At 38.5% G+C, this 20,736-nt stretch overlaps 1 protein-coding gene across 1 annotated transcript; it reads left to right on the forward strand.

The window, feature by feature from the left end:
- Positions 1–18,765: 18,765 nt before the first annotated feature.
- Positions 18,766–20,341, forward strand: crygmxl2 (crystallin, gamma MX, like 2). The gene is made up of 3 exons (XM_017695863.1): positions 18,766–18,774; positions 19,421–19,663; positions 20,063–20,341. The coding sequence occupies exons 1-3, from the start codon at positions 18,766–18,768 to the stop codon at positions 20,339–20,341; spliced, it is 531 nt and encodes a 176-aa protein (XP_017551352.1).
- Positions 20,342–20,736: the final 395 nt, after the last annotated feature.

Genomic DNA, 20,736 nt, shown 5'->3' on the forward strand with positions numbered 1-20,736 from the left:
ATATATATATATATATATATATATATATATATATATATATATATATATATATATTTATTTATTTTTTTTAAAGTAAAGTAAATTCAGGGGTGGGAATGAGCTGGTCATGCTCTGCATAACCATAGTTACAGGCCCTTACACAAAGATGAAACAGAAAAGTTTTACATTGATATGAATTTGATTAGTCTTTTTTTTTTAAATTATGAAACAGTGCAGGACCTCAAAATATTTCACAAGAAAAAGTAGAAAATTAGAAATTTGATTTGTAAGAAGCAAAAGTGAAAAAAAAAAGATCTTCTATAAATGCATCTGCGTAATGTTTAAGCATTCAAGTTCAATGATACTGCAGTAGTAAAGTGCTAGTTATGTGTAGTGACAAAATATATTCACTTAAATATTTTCAATCCCTGAGTACAGATATCTGAATTTGTATTGTTAGGGGAAAAAGTTATATCAGGTCATCCTTAACAGTAAGGTGTCTGACCTACCTTCCCACAGATATGCATATATAGGAGGTGAGTGCTTTTGTATTAGTAATCTTTCTTTGCATATAATTTCCCTGCATATGCTAACCTTCAGAGAAAACCTACACTTGCATGTCTGCTCTGCTCATCTCACACTAATGAATGCTGACTGCTCTATTAAAAAAAATTATATTTGTAAACACTCCAGCTGGAATAGATTTGAGAGATAACACCATGGTAACCCCGATGTTTGCATGCTGCCCACATAGATTTATTGCCAGATTCGATCCAAGAATATTTCCAAGCAACTGACTCACATGGGGACGAGAGAGAATGAAACACAGGCAGACAAAGAGTAAAAGAGCCAGTCGTTTTCTCTGTTGGAGGTGACCGAGGCATGCCCTTTTTCAGGGGTTCTTGTGTTCTCTCATGTTCTCTCTATCTGTCTCTCTGTATTGCTCTCTCTCTCTATCTCTCTCTAGTGCCCTCTAACTTCCCTTAAGAAAGCAGAGAAGAAGAGCACTTCAGTAGCTTTGATACTGGGGGGAGGGTGCTGTAAATATTTTGTGAGTTTTTGGGTGCTGGTGCTCCTGTACACTGCCGGCTGGAGACGAGGTCTCTATACTTCCGGGAACGCTTTGGAGCTAAAGTTCATTATGGGGGCGTTAAAGTGTGTCAAGTAGAACGTCCCCCCTGATCCCCCCCAACTATTACAAGCCTCAGGCCTTCTCCACACAACATTCAAACACATAAACAGTCAATACTGACTGGGTAAGTGCTAGTGAAAGAACGGAAAAGAGAGAGGGGGGGAAGAAAAGAAAGAAAGTGTGAAGAACATAAGCTTTCTCAAGAGTTACACAACATGGTGAGATCAGAGTGGAGCTTCAGCTGGGGCTTTTCACCATGCTCTTCACTCTCGGGGAGGGAGAATGCTTGTTCTTCCTGTGAATCATTCATAGCAAAGGGGTAGAGGGGTGGGGGCTGGAAATAGAGGAAGAGTTGGATCAAGGAAATCCACACCTAGTGCTAAAGAAGAGGTCAAAGCATCCAGAGGACCAAAGAAAAAAAAGCAATGTGAGGAATTGCTCAGCACTGTTCCATTTAAAGACCTAGACTCTCTGTGGTGCACTGAAGTGGTACACAGAAGCACAGTGCAGTTTTTAGGCACATATGGCAGAAGGCTGTCTACTGCAGAGCGCACTGAAAGCTGCCTTTCATGATGAATATATATATATATATATATATATATATATATATATATATATATATATATATATATATATATGTGAAACTCACATGTTTGAGTTTCCTCTTATGAAAGTCTGAAGGTTTGTTTATTTGTAGTGAGTCATTATAAGTTCAAGTTGTTACAATGGTGAGGAGTAAGAGTTAGTTTCTCTGACACACACACACACACCTACACACACACACACACACACAAAACAAGCTTTTTTATTCCAAATAATTACTCCAAACACTCAAACAATCAATACCTTGCCAAACTCTGATCTGTAATAAGTGGACATCTGTGTTTTACCTGCATTTTAATTCATTCATTTAATTAATTTGTGATTTTTGACTGCCAAAAATCTCTACTAAGCACTGACTGACAATCCTATATGTTTGCTTTTTCAAGACCAACTGTCATTTCATTCAGCTCTGTTAAAGAAGAACTCCACAGATTTTTCAAAAAGTAAGCATAATTATAGGGTTAAGAGTATGAAATACTCTGTTCCACAGAAATGTACAGGGTCACAGTTGTTCACAATGGTAATGATAGGAACCAGACGAAGAATTTAATGCCTCTAAGCTTCCTCATGCAAAACTATCAAGAAAACATTTAGATATACATAGCAGTTGTGACATAAGCTTTAGGTCTAAAACATATTTTTTACCTACTCATAGTAAAGAAGTACATGCCAGGCACTGTAAAGAAAAACAATCCAAAGAAAATGTATTGTTTCAGATTTACCACTATTTTACCATCATCAATATTAGATATAAAAACTGTAGGTTGACTGTTGGAGGTCGTGTTGTAGACATTGTGACCCCTGTTTCCCATCACTATCACTGTTAAGAAATTTGAGGCAGAAAGTTTCTCTGCATTTAACATCAAACCACTTTGAATGACTGTTTACATTTCATAGTAAAGATCTGATATGTTTTTCCCAATTTAAAATATGTATCTCTCTCTGTGTAGTTACATGGCTGTCATTTTTATCATATTCAGTCAAAATGGCAATTAACTACAATTATTAATTTTTCAGTAAATCACAAATGGTAATATATAACAGAGAAGTACACAGAAACTTCAATAACTAAAATATATTAATCACTTTTTTCAATATTTAATATGTCCAAGTAAATATGCCTTTGTTACAGCTTCCTTTATCATGAACTTTTAAAAAAATATGCAGGTATAATTTCCCACACTTCCAAAGTTCAGTTTTAGAAGTTGGTTGCATTTTCTGCTTCTCATGGTTCATGATTTTGAGATCCCTCAAAAGGGAGGGAGGAAGATCCCTTAAATTGCTTAATGATGTTCATACTATAAACTTGCAATTTACAGTGAGTATATCAACCCCATATATTGGTTGCCAGCCTCCTTGTTTACTAATAATCAATATCAGTATCAGCCCTAAAAATTACACATCATTTGACCCTTATTATGTACAATGTGTTATGTGTTTTTTTTTTTTTTTATACTTACAAGCTTCTAACGGAGATGTTCCACTTGGTCAGTCCTCACAGTGCTGCTTTTTGCAGGAGATAACTGAGTGTAGTATTAGTATGGCACTAAATTTGATTGCCTGATACAACAAAACAAATCTAATATAATCTTTGGTAACTCCTGCTTTTCTGAATTGATTAAGAAATAGGGCTACACACTCTGAAGCTGGCTGGATGTGGCCTAATCTGTGTAAGCAGTGTGTGTGTGTGTCTGTTTGTGTGTGTGTGTGTGTGTGTGTGTGTGTACTATGATGGTGGGCCACACACACGAGCAAGAGTAGCTTTCACGCCATCTCAGAAAAGGTTAGGATTTTTCCCCCTGCCAGCAGCATGTTTTTAAAGAAAACACGCCTTGCGTTTGATAACATTTTGACATTTGACAGTCCGTTCAGACCAATCAGATGGCACTGATGTTTTTTATTTATTTATTTCTTCCTTCTACTCCCCATCATCCCATGTAGCAGCACAGGGGAAATGCAATCCTGTCACTTTTCTGATGCCTATCAAAGGCAGCCGTAGCCACCGCCATCCACATCTGATGCTGTTGCTGCTGGGGCCGTCCCTTTATTTATTTATTTAGTTTATTTATTTATTTTTTTTGTATTTTGTAAACCAGCCTGTTGAGACATCACCGTTAGCATGACTGCATGGAGAGCTGCACTCTTCATGGACAAGTGATGGGTAGCAATCTGTTCATGAAGCCTCTGTGGTTGGTGGCTCGCAATGTGTATGTGTGACTGTCACTCCTGATACACAACACTAATCTCAGGGAAAAACTGGCTGCACTACTGTCCTCCTCATCCACACCAGCATTTATCTAGATTTTTTGAAGCGATCAGAGCTGTGTGTACATTGGCATCAACAGCTGTGAGTCTAAAGTAGTATCTTCATGGAGAAATATTTAAGAAAAGTAATTCTACATTACGAGGAATACAACAAGTTTTATTTTAAGGTATTATGATTGATTCATCAGTTATGATTAGGATTAGGAGTATATATTTATAGTTTTAGATTTATTTTATATTCAGCCTTATATTTATAGTCATTCTTAGCTAATTTGAATCAGAAGAATTAATCCACAAATGAATGCTTGCAGTTTATATTAGGCCAAAGAATAATTCACACATTTCTATAGAAATGTGTAAGAACAGTGTTAAATGTTTAAATCAATACACACACACACACAAACATTTTCTAAGATGCTTCTCCCTCAGGGTCACAGTCAATACAGCCATAATGATTTACATAAAAATACCAGATGTTTAAAATACCAGTATAGGGTTTTACCTTTGCAGCTGTAGCCAGTCAGCAGGCTGTCCATGTTGTCCACCCTCACACACACACTCACTAACAGCAGACCATGTAGGAGGAGAACAGAGTGAAGAGACACCCCAACATATTTTAGATGTTCTTTAAAGAAAATGAGCAAAGGCCAATGAATCTGAGGATGAAATAATTTTCTTCTGGTAAATATTGAAACTGGGTCTTGCAGACCTGAACACCACATAAGGGTTGGTGTCCTAAATACTAAATACTGTCTGTGCTGCAAAGTCTATGGGAAAGCCATAGCCAAATAGAGTTGTGTTTGGTTTTTTACGGCTTGGTATAGGACATTGATTGCATATGTCTGCAACCATCCAGAATGAGGATATTTTTCGGGATTCACTCGTTGATAAAACAACAAAAAACACCATGGAGTTTCACGTCTAAATCCATTAAACCACCCTAAACTAAAAAATGAGATTGCAGAGAAGCTTTATTTCACTGAAGACCAACATATTTTGTGAGTAAAGTCTACTGTGACTATCTTAGATGCCTGAAGATTAATAGAGCTAGCTTGACACTGCTCCTCCGGTACCAACCAGCTTAGCTCTGTCACACACCACTATGTCATACTGCTGTATCAATCATTGGATCTTTGCTGGACTTGAGATCTAAATTTGGTGCATCTTCATAGTTGAAAATAGAGAATTTGAGAATTTTACTATTTTACCAAAAAAATAAATAAATAAATACACATGCTACATAAAAACTGAACACTAAAAGCCAATATTAGCCTGCCAGTTACTTTCTAATGTCTGAATCTCATCCAGGTTGGGCGGCATATATGCCAGGCCTGTGTAATGATAGGCCACACGCTGAACATATACACTGGACATCACCATGCACTTTCTTCACCATGCGTGGCATCAATAGATGACACTCATGCTGCTTGTACTGTATTCACAGCTGGTATACTATGGGGAAGCAGCAAAGTTTCTAGCCTACAGTTACATAATTTATACCAGCCATAATCAAACAAAATTTAACACGTTGTCATTCATCTAAAGCCACGTGTGAGGAAAAAGCACAGATAACTCCAAAGTAATAAATTAATAACACAGCGCCTAGGGAGCATGTGAATGAGCATGTTTAATCATTCTGTTTGACAACAAAAGGAAAGTGTCTGTATCCCAGGGTGTCTCGTCACTTTCTTCCTCCACGGCTAACCCCCACACCTCCACCCTGAGAGAGGCAAGATAGAGATAAAGTTAGTCATGAACAATGTAAAACACGAGAGAAGCACAAACTTTCGCACACAGTTGCAGAGATCGTCCTGAGAATAATAGGAACAGCTTAATTTTTGAAGCAGAAGTATTTCATTGCAGAGCAAACAAGAAAGTGAGAAATTCCTAATGATGCACTGATCTGATGTGGTGGATCAGTATTAGTACCGATAATGACATTATGAAACAGATCGGGTATTGAGCAGACGTGAGGCAACCTTATTTAGTACTGCCTTTTAGTCACAATCATGATAAAATTGTAACAGCACATTATCCAGTACACTTTTTTAAAAGTAGCACAAAGGCCATAATGCCATGATGGCAAACACTTATAGTTCCTAAAAAAGCATATTGCACAAATTCTTGCACAAAAAGCATAATAAAAAAATAAATAAATAAAATATGCTGTTTAAGGCAGGTTTAAAATGGCATGCACATCTCACATTTGTTTGGCTACAGTGAACTTGTGCATCATAACAACAACTCTAAACTAAGATTCAATCAATTTGACGAATTCATTGAAGCTAAGGGTGGGGCATTGAGACAGAAGTGCCTTTTCGGTCATGAATGTGTTCATGCATCATCACAAATTTAATCAGATAAGAAGAGAGTTAAAATGCTGTTTCCCAATAATAAGCAAATATCAGCTCTTTACTTGAGCTTTTTTATTGATTTGTTATATTTTATTGATACCAATACTTCAAAAACTCCAAAAAACTTGTTCAGATACAGAAATGGTGGCGAGGCCCAAGAGAATGATAATTTCTATCATTAATGGAGAAGACTCCTGATCCAGCACTACTCGCTATACACACTGCAGAGCCATTAGACATGGACGGAGCTGCAGTGGCTTGCGGCCGCCCTGTCAGAATTCTGACACTCCAAAGAAAGTCCTGTTTTGCGTTTACTCTAGAGGAGCCGCATGTCTTCATCATGCTGGTCTGACAGAGGAGAAAATCCCAGCAAATGTGTTGCGTACTTACTCGCCCAACTCCTTCAGCTTGCCTAACAAGACAATCCACGGCAACTTACGTTGCTGCTTACACAAGCTGACACTATACGGTATCTGCTGTTGTAAGGTGCTCTCTGAGGTCAATGTAAGGGCAAAGCTTTTGCCTCAGGTAATCTATGGCTTAGCTGCTTCTTCCCCACCATGACAATTCCACCATCAGTCACACTCAGCATCCATAAAACTCTTAATTCAGCGCAGAGACAAAAAGACACCCAGCAGCCAGTGTCTGTTTATTCTGATGATTGTGCTTTTCTTTTCCATTTGGCAGGGTCACAATGTGCACAGCTCCATAACTCACAAGAAAAGCTCCAACCAGTGATTAGTCTGCTGTTGTTATTTAGTCTGGTACTGGGTAATATATATCATCTATACAGGCTTACTAATATGGGTGTCACACAACATTAAGGACAATTAGTTGTGGTGACACTGATAGAAAACTTTGCTGACTAATAAATATAATTGTTTTGAAATATGATTCTGAAATACATAAATTACAACAAAATAAGTTTTTTTGTATGTTTTTGTGTTTTTACTAAATTTTCTTTCCAAGCTAGTCATCTCCAGTTTCCAAATGTTAGTGAGGTCTTCTCCATCACATGATGATACCAAGGAAAAATCTAATTGCCATTAATGCATCACCGATGGACACCTCAATGTGGTTGGAGGAGAGCACAATTGCCAATTCTGTTACATGAGTTAAATGAACGTGTCAGGCTTAATTCCTCGCAGCCCAAAACACTGCAGACTTCAGCACACTGCCTCATTAAACACAGCTGATTCAGCTCATCTGTTAATTAGCAAGGCTTTCATGAACTGAGTTCAGAGTGCTAGATGAGGGTATAATCTCTGCAGCACTTTGGCCTGGGAGGTTCCCAGTTTGACAGGCCTGAGTTAACCGATGAAGATGTGACTTCAGGTGTAGGCATTGCACTAAATAAGTGTGTTGACGGGGGAGGGTGGTGGTGGTGTTCGAGACGACCAAAGAGAGCTCGGCCAGTTATATTCTCTTGGACTCCTGGTGATGGATGGCTGTGGCTTCATGAGGGATAAACCTTAGAATCCCAAAGATAGGGCCAGCGTGTTCCCTTTATGGTACATTTAAGAAAGCATAACAATCAAAAGTAAGTTTAAACATCAAATATCATGATACACTTGGAAAATATTGTGATATTGAATATAAACCTACAACCCAGCACTATCTGAATCTCAAAGTGCTGAAAAAATCCCAGCTGGCTTTCTTTTCTGGTTAAGCACATCAGAACAACAGGAATAATAGGACTAGTATAACTGACGCACAGCACACCTTTCCTAATGTCTGTGCTTTTCTCTCCACTTTACTCCTCTTTTAAGACAGGAACAGCCTGAACTAGATCTCATCACTGGAATGAAAAAGGAAAATATCAAGTCCATTTCCCGGCATAAAAAAGCCACATGTTAAGTTTCATTTAATTGAATCTCTATTGGAAAGTGTAAGTGTTTTTTATTTTGTTTTATTTATGTGTGTTTTTCCTTCTCTGCTCCTTTCTTTGTTGCCTCCCCTCGCTCGCTCTGACAAAAGACGCAAGTCTGCCAAGCCAGGCTGCTCTGGGACGAACCTGTCAATCACCGCTGACGGCACCCTGACAACATGTACGTTAAAAATTAAACCGGCTCTCAAAGCCGACGCGTGACAGCCGAGCCTTTGAAAGTGGCTACAGCGCTCAGCGACAGAGAGGGGAGTACGAGTGAAAAACAAACTAAGAAAACAACAGTGAGATGGGAGGGAAGTGGAGCAAGGGAGTGAGGAGTGAGAGAGAGAGAAAGAGAGAGAGAGAGAGAGAGAGAGAGAGAGAGAGAGAGGAAAAAAGAGAAAAACAAAAAGTTAAAAGTAAAAAAGAATAAGAATCTTAGCATTGATGCTGGGAATTGATGCTTTTTCCCTGCTTTTTTTAATTTAGTGAACCTCTCCTGAGGACACACTGGGGGCTTCCAGGGATGGTGCTGCAGGCCTGCGTGTGCCGTTCAGGGATTATACACACGCACACATATTCAGCCTCCTGTGGGCCTCTCAGTTACACACACACTCACAGCTTCCACAACACGCACCTGCTACCTCAGTCACACAATTCAGTTCCTTAATTTAGGGTTCAGAAGTACATCTGCAGCAGTTACACATGAGGGTCTTACATACAGTGTTTATATGTATATGTATATATTGTACTATGCAAAAGCTTTAAATACTCAAGAAAAGTATACTATACAAATCTGTTTATCTGGTTATTATTTATCTATCAACATTACCATTAACATTAATACAGAACGTTTTTTTGTTTGTTATTGTGTTTGAATTTCCAATCTTCTCCCCATGGCAGCCCAGTATTATTAGTAATTATCATGCAATACCTAGTTTGTCTAATCAATACTTCATTATATTAAACCAGCTGAGCTGTTGATGGAATAGCACAAATCTATGTGACGGCTGGAGGCATCAAGGAGAAATCTGGAATTAAACTTGTGTTTTATGAACAATATCAACTAATGTATTGGAAAAAAACAGTTTGTTTGTTACTTTTTACTTTCACCCTTCTGAGATTAATGGGGTATGTACCATGTACATTTATACCAAAATTAATGATATACAATAGTCCCAAAAATATTTGTACATTCTGCGTTATGCTTAAAATGTATTAATTGTGTTAGGAAACAAAATCCCAACACTGACCATTGCACTTATTTTTTTGGCAAAGAATTACTAAAAGGCAGCTTGTCTGGTTCTGCAAGTTTGCATCCACAATATCTTCTGAGTTCATGATCAAATCAATAAACACAAGTTCACCAACACCATTGTAAGAAGAACAGCTTCAGACTTTAAACTTTTCACCTCTGGGCTTTACAGTACTCTCAGTGCAATCTGGCTGGAATTCTTCTCCAGGCTTTCTCCCACACAAAGAGTCCACCATCAGTTTATATTGTACTAAAAGTGTTCTTCAATTTAAGAGAAATCATTTTTGTTAAACATTATAAACAACTTTATTAAAGTTTACTAGTTTAAATAGTTTGTTTAAATAGTGTCCATTTATTTGGACCACTGTACACTGTACTGTAAATATATGTTAATAAAGAAAACTTTATTGACTGTTTTTTATAAAGATCCTTTCATGGAATTTTCATATTTTGTAGGGGGACAAAAACATGCACATACTGTCAAAACATTCAATGAACATCAGATTTAGAAAGATATGTATGATACAGATGCAGTAGATAGAGACTGGTTTAAAATATACATGTAGGTTAAACCAAAATCATTTGATATTATTTTTTAGGATGCGTAATGGTCTCAGGATATGCACCTTAAAACAAACAACCAAATAAATAAATAAATAACTCACATCATTAGATACATAACTAGATTTGACCTATATTTGTACATTTATTTTACTCTAAGTTTTAAATAAACTCTGTATAAATACATAAATATAAACATTTTGGACATCGGCTCACAATACATTCCTAGTACATAATTTTTAAATATGGCACAACTGTTGCATCTTGCAGGGGCAGCATGGTGGGTAGCACTGTTGCCTTATATATATATTTAAAAATATTGTCAAGAATTGTGATAATATATATTTTTTGCCCACCACTAGTAACTATTACAACTTTTTCAGTAACCACATGTGAGGTTGTGAGGAACTAATCTAAACCTAAAAGTGTATTAGTATATATAAAGAGTGTATATTTTCTCATTTGACATGCACAACACTATATGACTACTCCCATCTGTGCCAAGCACATGGTGCATATAAGAAGACTAGTTTGTACATGCATGTGAATCTCCCTAAATATGTGTGTGTGTGTGTGTGTGTGTGTGTGTGTGTGTGTGTGTGTGTGTGTGTGTGTGTGTGTGTGTGTGTGTGTGAGAAAGAAAAATGACCTGGCTGTACGGCTGAGCCCTTAGCAGTGCCTGCTGCTGAGTTTGATAGGATTTAGAATTTAGAGCACAGAAAGATGAAACAGCCAGTAAATATCTGTCTGCACACTACTTCCAAGATTTATTTTTACAAATAGAGGGAGGGCAACATAGACAGGAGAGAGAGAGAGAGAGAGAGAGAGAGAGAGAGAGAGAGAGCGAGAAAGCAAGAGCAGACGTTTAAAGCTCTACTGCCCTCTGGTGGACTCAAACGTCTACTTCAAGGGGTTTCATGAGCCAATGCTGTTTCCCAAAAGGCGTATAACCCCCAGAGCGGGATGAAATGGGTCTGAAATGATAGGAAAGGTGACTAAAAGCTATGCTCTCTGTATCATTAATGATGATTCTAATACAACATTCGGGAACTTGCCATTCAAGGGGGCAATCTCTCATCAAGTACAGCTCATTCTGCCCTCTTTAAGATTTACTGTGCAAATAACTCCACTACTTTTTATAATCCAACAAGATGGAATCCAACAAAAACAAGAGCAATAAAAAATCTGACCTCCACATTTCTACTGAATGTATACTGTTATATGTCCTATTATTATCCCATGTAATGTGACACCATATTGCAGAGGGGAACGCTACATGCATGAAAGCACCCAGACATCTAGAATGTTGAAAACTAATACCATAACTACAGTACATGCGGCTGTTTAATGGAGAGATTGAGTTTCATCATGCAGACAGGAGCAGGCCGCACACTCCATTACGCATTCCCTCACAGGTCTATTATTAGCGGAACACACAAAGTCAGTTTTCAAACAGCATCTCAGGGAAAGGTGATCAGGAGATGAACAAAAACATTTACTCTCAAGCATTACTTCACTTAAAAACAAATTGCATCATGCTTTATAGCAATTTTCCCTTCTCCTTCTTTTTACTCACAGCTGCTCCTGGCTATGTATCTCGCTATTGCATATGGAAATTGGTATGCATCTTTGAAATATACTAATTAATTTATCGATGTTTACAGCCCCCGTTCCCCTCATTCTTTCTTTTTGACACCCTTTTCTTCTTCTAGCACACTCAGGGGCCACTACTGTAGAGCACTGATAAACTTTAGTACAGTACATACTGCTATATATTTAACAATGGCATCTCAGCCTAATTAAGCAAGACTAGGCCTTTCACACTTATTACATTACCATGACTCCAAAAATTTAAGCTGATCACAATTACTTTTCACATTTGTTAACTTTCACAATTACATGTTTATGCCACAAACAGAAAGTAAATTGGGGTCATTTTCATCTGTTGGGTTGAGACAAATAGATAACATAATTACTGAGACACATCATAGATTTTTCGAAAACTACAGCACCTTTAGAGAGCAGCAGTGATAATTAGTTAGATAATTAATTAATTTGGGCACTTTAGACTTGAATTTTAATAGCAGCATACAATAATCAATTAAATTATTAATCCCTATTTACTTGCAAACAGCACGAGGATGCAATCAATGGTCAAAGCAGGCTTGATGGGCCTGGCAAGGCAAAGACAAAAACACATCACATGTTTATATTGCAATTAATCATAAAATATCAGGATCATGATAATTAAGGCTAATTCTCATAGCAAGAAAAATGATTAGATCACACAATTACATATTTCATAAATGGTATATGTGTAACAATTTCAATACAAAATAGAAAAAAAAACACTAATCTAAAAAAACAGAATCTAAAAAAACACTAAAAAACCAGAATCTAACATTATAGATGCCCCCTCGGCATCTTTTGGTGGTCTCTCACTTGGTGTTTTTCATGAAAAGCATGTAGCATGGGGAAAAGATGTATTTATATCCATCCCATGCATATATGCACAGCTATCTTGAAATATTTCATTTACAAATAAAACATGTACCTTTCTGAGCAAAACAATCTGAGTCATTTAAATTAGAGCTCTACGGAATCAAGACACCTCTAACATGTTGATCTTATCGAATCTTGATTTAAGAACTAAACAAATATCATATCAAACTTAAAAATACATAGTTGCACCCTTGATCTGCAGAGTACATAATAAACTTCATCTCTCCCCACTTGCAAATGATGTATCTGCTCCCTAAAATGCGAGTCCAGCGGGTGAGGTGAATTAACTTCTTTCTCCATCATGGTCATTTGACAGGTTGAGAAAGGGAGGAGGGAAGGAAGGAGGAAGGGCGATGACAGAAAGACACCTCAAAGCTCTGATTACCCTGAGTGGCTGAACCCAACAGTAGTACCTGCTGGGACATCGGCACAGGGCCTCTAAATAAATTGCGAGTGGCCTTAGGCAAAAAGACGAGTCCGCCTTTGATCTCCTTTAGCAGCGAGCGAGGAGAATGTGCAGGCAGTCAATCAAACTCATAAGCCTACACAACAACAGGGAGGACCTTTTTCTATTATTTATTTTCTTAAAAATCATGTATTTCATTATCAGAAGCCGCCCGCGCGCCGGTCGGGGGCGGCGCAATCAATAATTGATACAGCCAACTTTGCGCCTTTTCCTTTGGCACTCTTGTCACTAACTGTTGTCAGAACACATTTGCTTTGATGGCAAATTTGAAGAAGCAAAAAATGACATCACATGTGATTATATATTTAGGGCAGCTGAAAGGCTGGCTCGGCAGCGCTGGAGCACTATTCCCTGCATGTTCAAGGGGCTCCATTGAAGTTTGCGTGTCTGTTGTTGCCAAGCCGTGCCTTAAACACAGCCGTATTGTAAGGTGATCTCTCCTTCTGAGGGAGCAGATAAAAAAAGATCCAAACCTTTTCTCTCTTTTTGTGTGTGTGTCATGTGTCAGTAAACACCATGACTAGTTTTGAAGGAGGCCTGATCACAGGCGAGAAAAACCTACTGTTTAAACTCTGAGCTATGGGGCGGTGGGGGATACATCACGTCAATGCCAGCTCTTTCATTCCCTGGACCTTTCAGACACTTCATAAAAAACGGGGAGGAACTTAGAGGAGCAGGAGAATGCAGGCTCATCCGTCAGTTTAGATATGAGCCGTGACTATGCTCTCCAAGTGCCGAAAGTTGTGAGAGGAAATGCTGTAAAGACTTAAGACTAGGCTTTCAAAAAAGATGAGCAACACCTGCATCCATAATCCACTCAAAAACAAAATGCTAATCAGCATATATGCGGATGAAAGGTAGCACCAGCATACGTGTTCAAAAAGGCCACATATGCTGCTGCTGAATCAGGCACCAAATTCTGAAAAACTTCTGAGAAAAGTTTATATTTTTTCCCCTAAAAGTCAGAGAAGGAGATGCTCTGACAAACTTTCAAATAAAGAAATAACAGCTGCATCCATTATTTGTGGGCACTAGAACCCACCACCACCATCCCCCTCCCCCAAACACCAATTCCTCATCCTTCAATGTGTATCCACCATTTCCTCTTTTAATTATCCCTCAACAGAGAAGATGGAGCACATCAGACGCATCTGTGTAAATCCGAGGCTGGCAGACTCTCAGAGCGCCAGCAGGGCGGACGCTCCGTCTGCTGTGGCCGATAGAGTGGCTCTCTCACTCTGCCAGGGACGCAGGGAGAGGCAGCCTGCAGCTCCGCATAACAACAGCACGATGATCTCTCAGCTGAGGGGTCCTCGTCTTCCTTCACACACACACATGCGCAAGGCTTTGGCTCGGCCCGGCACGGTACATCACACACCGTTTTCAACAACAGATTAGGCCCCGCTTGCACAGACCCACGGCTAATTGGAGACAGAAAGCTGCCATGGCAGCTGCCATTCAACAAGGCCTACGCTATTTCCCTCAGCTTCATAATGCACTTTAAATGACTCGTTTTCTTCTTTAGAACTACACTGAAGGCTTCTTTAAATACTCATCATCTGTGCTGGCAAATTCCTCTGTGTATTCTGCCATCCTCTGATAGGGTACGACAACTAGTGCTTTGGTTCTAAATGGGGAATTATGCATGGAATATAAAATTGATCATTTCTATCTTACATTTTAAAACTCCAGCAGTATATCATTAAACAGAACTAGCAGACAGTCACACGACAATACCTAAACATTTTGGTTTAAACATTTTTCTGTAAACTCAAAGATCCCACTGAATGTTTAAATGATTCTGTGCACAGTTAAAAGGCTTTTCTCTACACTGTTAAAACTGAGGTGTCAAAAATGGTTCTTTTTATACTGAATGATACAACTCAGCCCATCAGTCTGTTACACTTAACCCTGCCTATGGATTAAGCTGTAACTTTTACACTCTTAGCTAAACTGTTCACATTAGACAAATGATCAAAACAATTCTCCAAGTCTTCTTTGGAGAACCAATTTGGTGTGAAACACCTTTTTAAATGTTTAAAGAACTTCCACATCATGTGAAGGTTCTAGGAGGCTCTCTTAAATTGGCAAAATTTGAAATTTCATTAAACTTTTAGAAAGTTCTTGACACTAGCAAATCTCATTTACCAACAGTGTTCTTTAGGGGATCAAATGTGGTTCTTCTATGGCATCCCTATGGTCTTTAACAGTGTATGATGGAGATTAAGGTTGGCTCTTTGAAACATATTTTAAAAACGATGTACAACCCCCAAAATATCCCTTTTTGGAGTTTTACATTATTTTAAAAATGTTGTTCAAACTGTTTTTCTCTATAGCTGCAAATTGAAGTCATTTTTTAGTACTACACTTTCAGGAAAAAAGGTAATAAACTGTCACTGGGGTGACACCTTGAAGGGCACATCTCAGTACCTTTAGTCAGGGAACATATCTGTAAGTTGCAAGACTCCATACACCCCATCTTGTCTCCAGGCTTTTTATTTTATTGTTCTATTACAAAGCATTAGTTTATGGAAATGTCCGAATATGTACTTTTCACCTGAAAAAACTTATTTAAGGTATACAATTGGACCTTAAAACCACCGTTGTACCTTTAAGGATTTACACAGTTTGTATCTTGAAAGAAGAGCCTTACACTAGTGTTTATATGATGCTGCAGACAATTTGCATTCACTCATACTCTTAAAAATAAATGTGTTTTTGGAACCATAGAAGAACCATTTTAGTTTCACAAAAGAGTCTTTTAATGAACGGTTCTTCAGGGAACCCTTCATAAATAAGGCATGAGTGTGAAGCACTTTACAGTTTAACAAATCTATAGTATAAAGGCACTATAGCAGCCAATGTTTTTTTTTCCTAGAACTACACATCCAAGCCAACAACCATTTAAAAATCATTATTTTTTAAAAACGTGGGGAAACACCTCGACTAAAAACTGGGATTTGTTTCAAATCATGTACTGTGTAGTACAAACAGCCTATGGAATTGTGTGAAGTCTACATGTCTTCCCCAAGACCGCACGCAACACCACAATCTCCTCTTGGCCATCTCTACAAAAGTCTCCTAGTCATATCTGGTGGCCTGTAAACAATGCACAGTAGTCATTAGTGAAGTGATCTGCCATATTGCACAGAAATACACAGCGGTTGCACTATGGCTGTACCCCAGCCCAACTCTCTCCAGCCTCCTTCCCGCACTCTCTTATTTGGAGATGAAGCGAAAGATCCTGAGTGTTGGCTTTTTGTTCTCTTGGGGGAAGCGAGTGAGCATGCTGGGGCTTATTTGATGTGCTTCTCTCCGTGTGGGGAGGAGATGTCTTGTAGTGCTTTTAAGATTATTATTTGAGAGCGTGTGAAGAAGGAGAACCGTTCCTGCCGAGTGCCGAGCACCAGTAACACAGTAATTACAAAGCGAAGAAGTAACAGCACAAAATAAGGCCGATAAATCCCTGCCTAAGATATGACAAGCATGTAATATTGATGAGGACAGAAAAGATAAACTGTTCCAAAGCACGAGTACATGATGGCCTCTTTGGGGCCCGTTCTCCGTAAACTAACCGAATCGTGCTCCAAGCCCAATTTAACACCATCTGGCTGGGGTAATATGCCACAATTACTGAGATGAAATAGATACAGATGAGCTTTGAGGATCAATCTTTGTCATTTTTAAAAAGACTGCCTTAAAATGACACATTAAAAGCCTCTATGACTGTCAGCTCAAGTAATTGACTGGGAAATGAAATCTAACTCCAACTTTCACTCCCTCTCAGAGAGAGATTGATTTGCTTTTAATGTGATGCCAGGACGGCAGTCAAAGAACAGTATGGCTATTGTGTTACAGGAGCATTGTCTTTCTTCTGAGTGAAATCTGCAAAAAGCAAACAAAACAGAAAACAGAGCATCACTGAAAGGAGAGGAGACTGAAGCTCGACTTTGAAAAGAAAGGAAAAACCACACACACAAGGGCAACTCTCTTTGGCCTTTCGCCTGTCAGCTGAGGGGCTCGCTTATATGCGAAAGTCGACTGTCCTAGAGTTGAAACAGCCATCACACAAATCACGCCCAGACAACTTGTGATTGCCCCACCACCAACGCTAGCATGGCCTTGCATCATAGCAGGTCTACGGGCAATGTAAGTGAAAGGAGACAACATATTGATGGAAGTTATGTCAACACATTCTACAGCAATCAATAGTGTCAGAATCACTTAAATGTGCTACTGGCCCAAATGAAAAACAAGGCTTTACTGTGCTACGATGAATACAATTACAAAGCTTCCTCCATGATTTGATTTCAGAACTTCTTGGATATTAACCTAACTAAAATGAGACAGCAGCTGTTATTGTTTATCAAAATTCATAGACTAACTCTTTATGACATTCCAAACAGGCACCAAACAAAATATCTGCCACTATGCGGATATTTCACTTAGAGAAGCAGAAAAATGATTCTGACTACAACAAAATCACCAGACCTTATTACTTTCACACTGTAAGTCAGGTGTTTGATAATATAGTTATGTATTTATTTCATTCCACTTATCTATATTTATGTATGCAGTACATTTTGTAATGTTTAGTAATTTTGTAATTGTTTTTATTGCGCCCATGTAACTTTGAAACAACAGAATTTTGCTCTTTTTGAATTTTTGCTTTATTATTTGGCATTAATAAAGTGGGAGAGATTTGGCACAACCTAACACAAGGTAAAATGCTAAAAAAAAAAAAAGAATGTAGTTAAAAAGTTCTACATGGAATGTGCTTTGGTTCATCTATACTGTCCTATAGTATCTCACTGTATAATAGCAAAATCATCTGCAAACTGCAACAGTTTCCTGACAGACAGTTCTCAATATTCACGCTAAAGACTGTTTTTGTATGATGATCTTTTTTCATTGTTTTAATAATTGAATGTTGGGTAAATCACTGGATCCACACATATTTTCATCACCATGGTTCTTGTAGCAGTCTTTAGATGCACATTAACTACTCCAGTGAGAGCTAGCCAGACTAAAGTTGTCCAAAGTAAACAATAGGAGAGGTCTATATGCACCTATAAATTTTAAAAAGTTTACTTCTCTGGAAATTTTTATCCCCACGTTCATCAAAAACTTACAATGGGTGGTATAATATAAGTAAGATATTTTGAAATGACAAAATTTGCTGTTCTTTTTCTGCCAGAGTATACTACAGTTACCTAACGTCAATTGTTCATTAAAGAATGGACAATAAAAAAATCAGGGGAAGTAGTATCTCTGGAATCGAATAAAGTCAGTTATTTACTGGCCCAAGCCAGTAAATAAATCTTAAACAGTAGAAATTTAAGAATGAGGATTCTTTAACATCAAAAGTTGCTTTACTGCTGAAAATGTTTACGTCGCGTCTACTAAGTACTGTCATACATATAGTGAAAGTAACAAAAAGCTTGTTGATTTAACACTCCTGACCTATTGTGGGATGCAGTGAAAGAGCCACATCACCAGGTCATAGCTGAACAAGGCCTGTCGTAGCATTAAGGCCCTCAGCCTGAGGGGCATTTGTAAAGGTAAACTCTAGCACTGGGGATAATAGGAGCAGTGGGTTTAGTTGCCTTTAGAGGCAGGAATAATGGGAAAGGCCTGTGACGTTTCAAAAGGTAAACTCTAGTCTCTCTGACGTGCCTCTGGCACTACAGTGGATATACATGGCCCTTTTCTAAAGAAGAGTATATAAAAGGTCCGTAGGGCCGCAACAACGCGACGGTGTGTACATCCTGCCTTGCAACCATGGGAAAGGTAGGAAATGACTTATGTTTAGGGTCTAAAATCTTTTCTGTCTACACTAACATCAATTAAGTAAGTGTAAAAATGGCAGTTCACAGTTGCTGTTTTCAATGTCACAAATTAGAAACTCGATATGTTTAAAATAATAACCGATCTAGACTAAATATTTACGGTCACTCTAAACAAAACACAATATTGCTTAAACTGAACTGTTAGAACTGCTTAAATCAAACATATCAGTGATATTTCTCAAACTGAAGAGTGTAGAAATCTTTCCTAGGAGGCCTACTCAGTTTGCTGCCATGCAAAAATGATGCAGTTTCTCTGTTCCGTTAGAAGTGTATTCTCCCAGGGCAGTGTTACTAGCTTAGCTGACATCAATACAACATATGTATCAAACATCATCTTACCTCTCTGTTTGGCAGGGAATTAGCACTTTCATACCAAGGATTTACTAAAATTTGCATGACGTGAATCACTAAAGGACTGTATTTGTCTCTTCTTGATAGGCTATATTCTTCTTTGTTGTACTAAAAGTTAAACAGAGGAAAACAGTTTATTGATGAAGACTCACAGAATATTGCCTTATTCTAAAGTATTCGCTACTTGTACATCTAATCTTTAAAATATTCTTTTCACCATTTCACTCTCCCGACAGATCATCTTTTACGAAGGCCGCAATTTCCAGGGGCGCTTTTACGAGTGCTCTGAGGACTGCTACGACACCTTCAGGCACTTCAGCTGCTGCAACTCCATTCGGGTCATGGGGGGTTACTGGGTGGCCTATGAGAAGCCCAACTACATGGGTTATCAGTACATCCTGGGCCGTGGGGAGTACCCTGACTTTCACTACTGGATGGGCTTCAACAATTGCATCAGATCTTGTCAGATGTATCCCCCAGTAAGTCAATCAAACTGATGGGTTTTATTCCCCACTTTAAAACAACTTAACAAATCAATGTCAATCAGTGAAACCTTTGAAGTAATTTATAGATGCGGCATAAAAAGTGTACGAGGGTCCACCAGGAGATTCAGGCATAAAACGGAGTGGAAGACATGCTCTAAAGACTGCACTCCCTCATTATAATTCTATTCATCCCTCTGGTTTGGGGGTTAGAGAGGGGGAAAATCATTGCACTGTCACTAAAGTTTGCTCAACAAAAATGACTAAAAGTCTACTTCAAAAATCACATTTACAGCAGGGTGTCTTGATCAAAGGCTTAGTTCCAACTGCAACATCCAGATTTCAAAGTTTGTGTCTAACATCATGAATGTTGTTTTTTTTATCCCTACACTACAGTACAGAGGAGGCTACAAGATGAGAATCTACAACAGACCTGACATGGCTGGACACATGATGGAGTTCTCAGATGACTGCCCCAACGTCTATGATCGCTTCCACTTCCATGACATCTACTCTGCCCATGTTATGGAGGGCTACTGGATCTTCTATGAGCACCCGCACTACAGAGGCCGCCAGTACTTCCTCAGGCCCGGGGAGTACAGAGCCTGTGCAGACTGGGGCTGCTACAACCCCATGATTGGCTCCTTCAGGAGAATGAGAGGTGGTTTCATGTAGACTGAACTTGAACCTGTGGGATTAGGGTACCATTAAAGGCTGGTTTTAAGAACATGTCTCCAAATCGCCTCTTTTTTTCAAATTATATTAAACTGTTTTGTGTGAAATGCAGCAGAGAAGTCTAGTCAGTAAAGTTCAAACTGCTTCACTGCAATATCAAATCAATACAATAAACTCAAAATAAAGTGGAAGGTTTCAATACATCTTATATTAATCATTTTGGCAAGCTCCACAAAGATATGAACTAGAAAGACTGAAGAAACAAGTCCAACTGCACAAATGCAGATAGCTTTGTGTAGGCCCTCTCCTCGTTTCTGACAGGTCATGTCTGAAACTCTCTTTAACTAAAAGCAGAGTTTGCAACTCTTTTTGTCAGGTGCTCAAAAGTGCAGTGG

The sequence above is a fragment of the Pygocentrus nattereri genome, chromosome 13 (genome assembly GCF_015220715.1).
Source record: "Pygocentrus nattereri isolate fPygNat1 chromosome 13, fPygNat1.pri, whole genome shotgun sequence".
Lineage (NCBI taxonomy): Eukaryota > Metazoa > Chordata > Actinopteri > Characiformes > Serrasalmidae > Pygocentrus > Pygocentrus nattereri.

Coding starts and splice junctions, on each gene's coding strand:
- crygmxl2 (XM_017695863.1), top strand. Junction 19,664..20,062: donor CTTGTCAGATGTATCCCCCA/GTAAGTCAATCA, acceptor CCTACACTACAG/TACAGAGGAGGCTACAAGAT.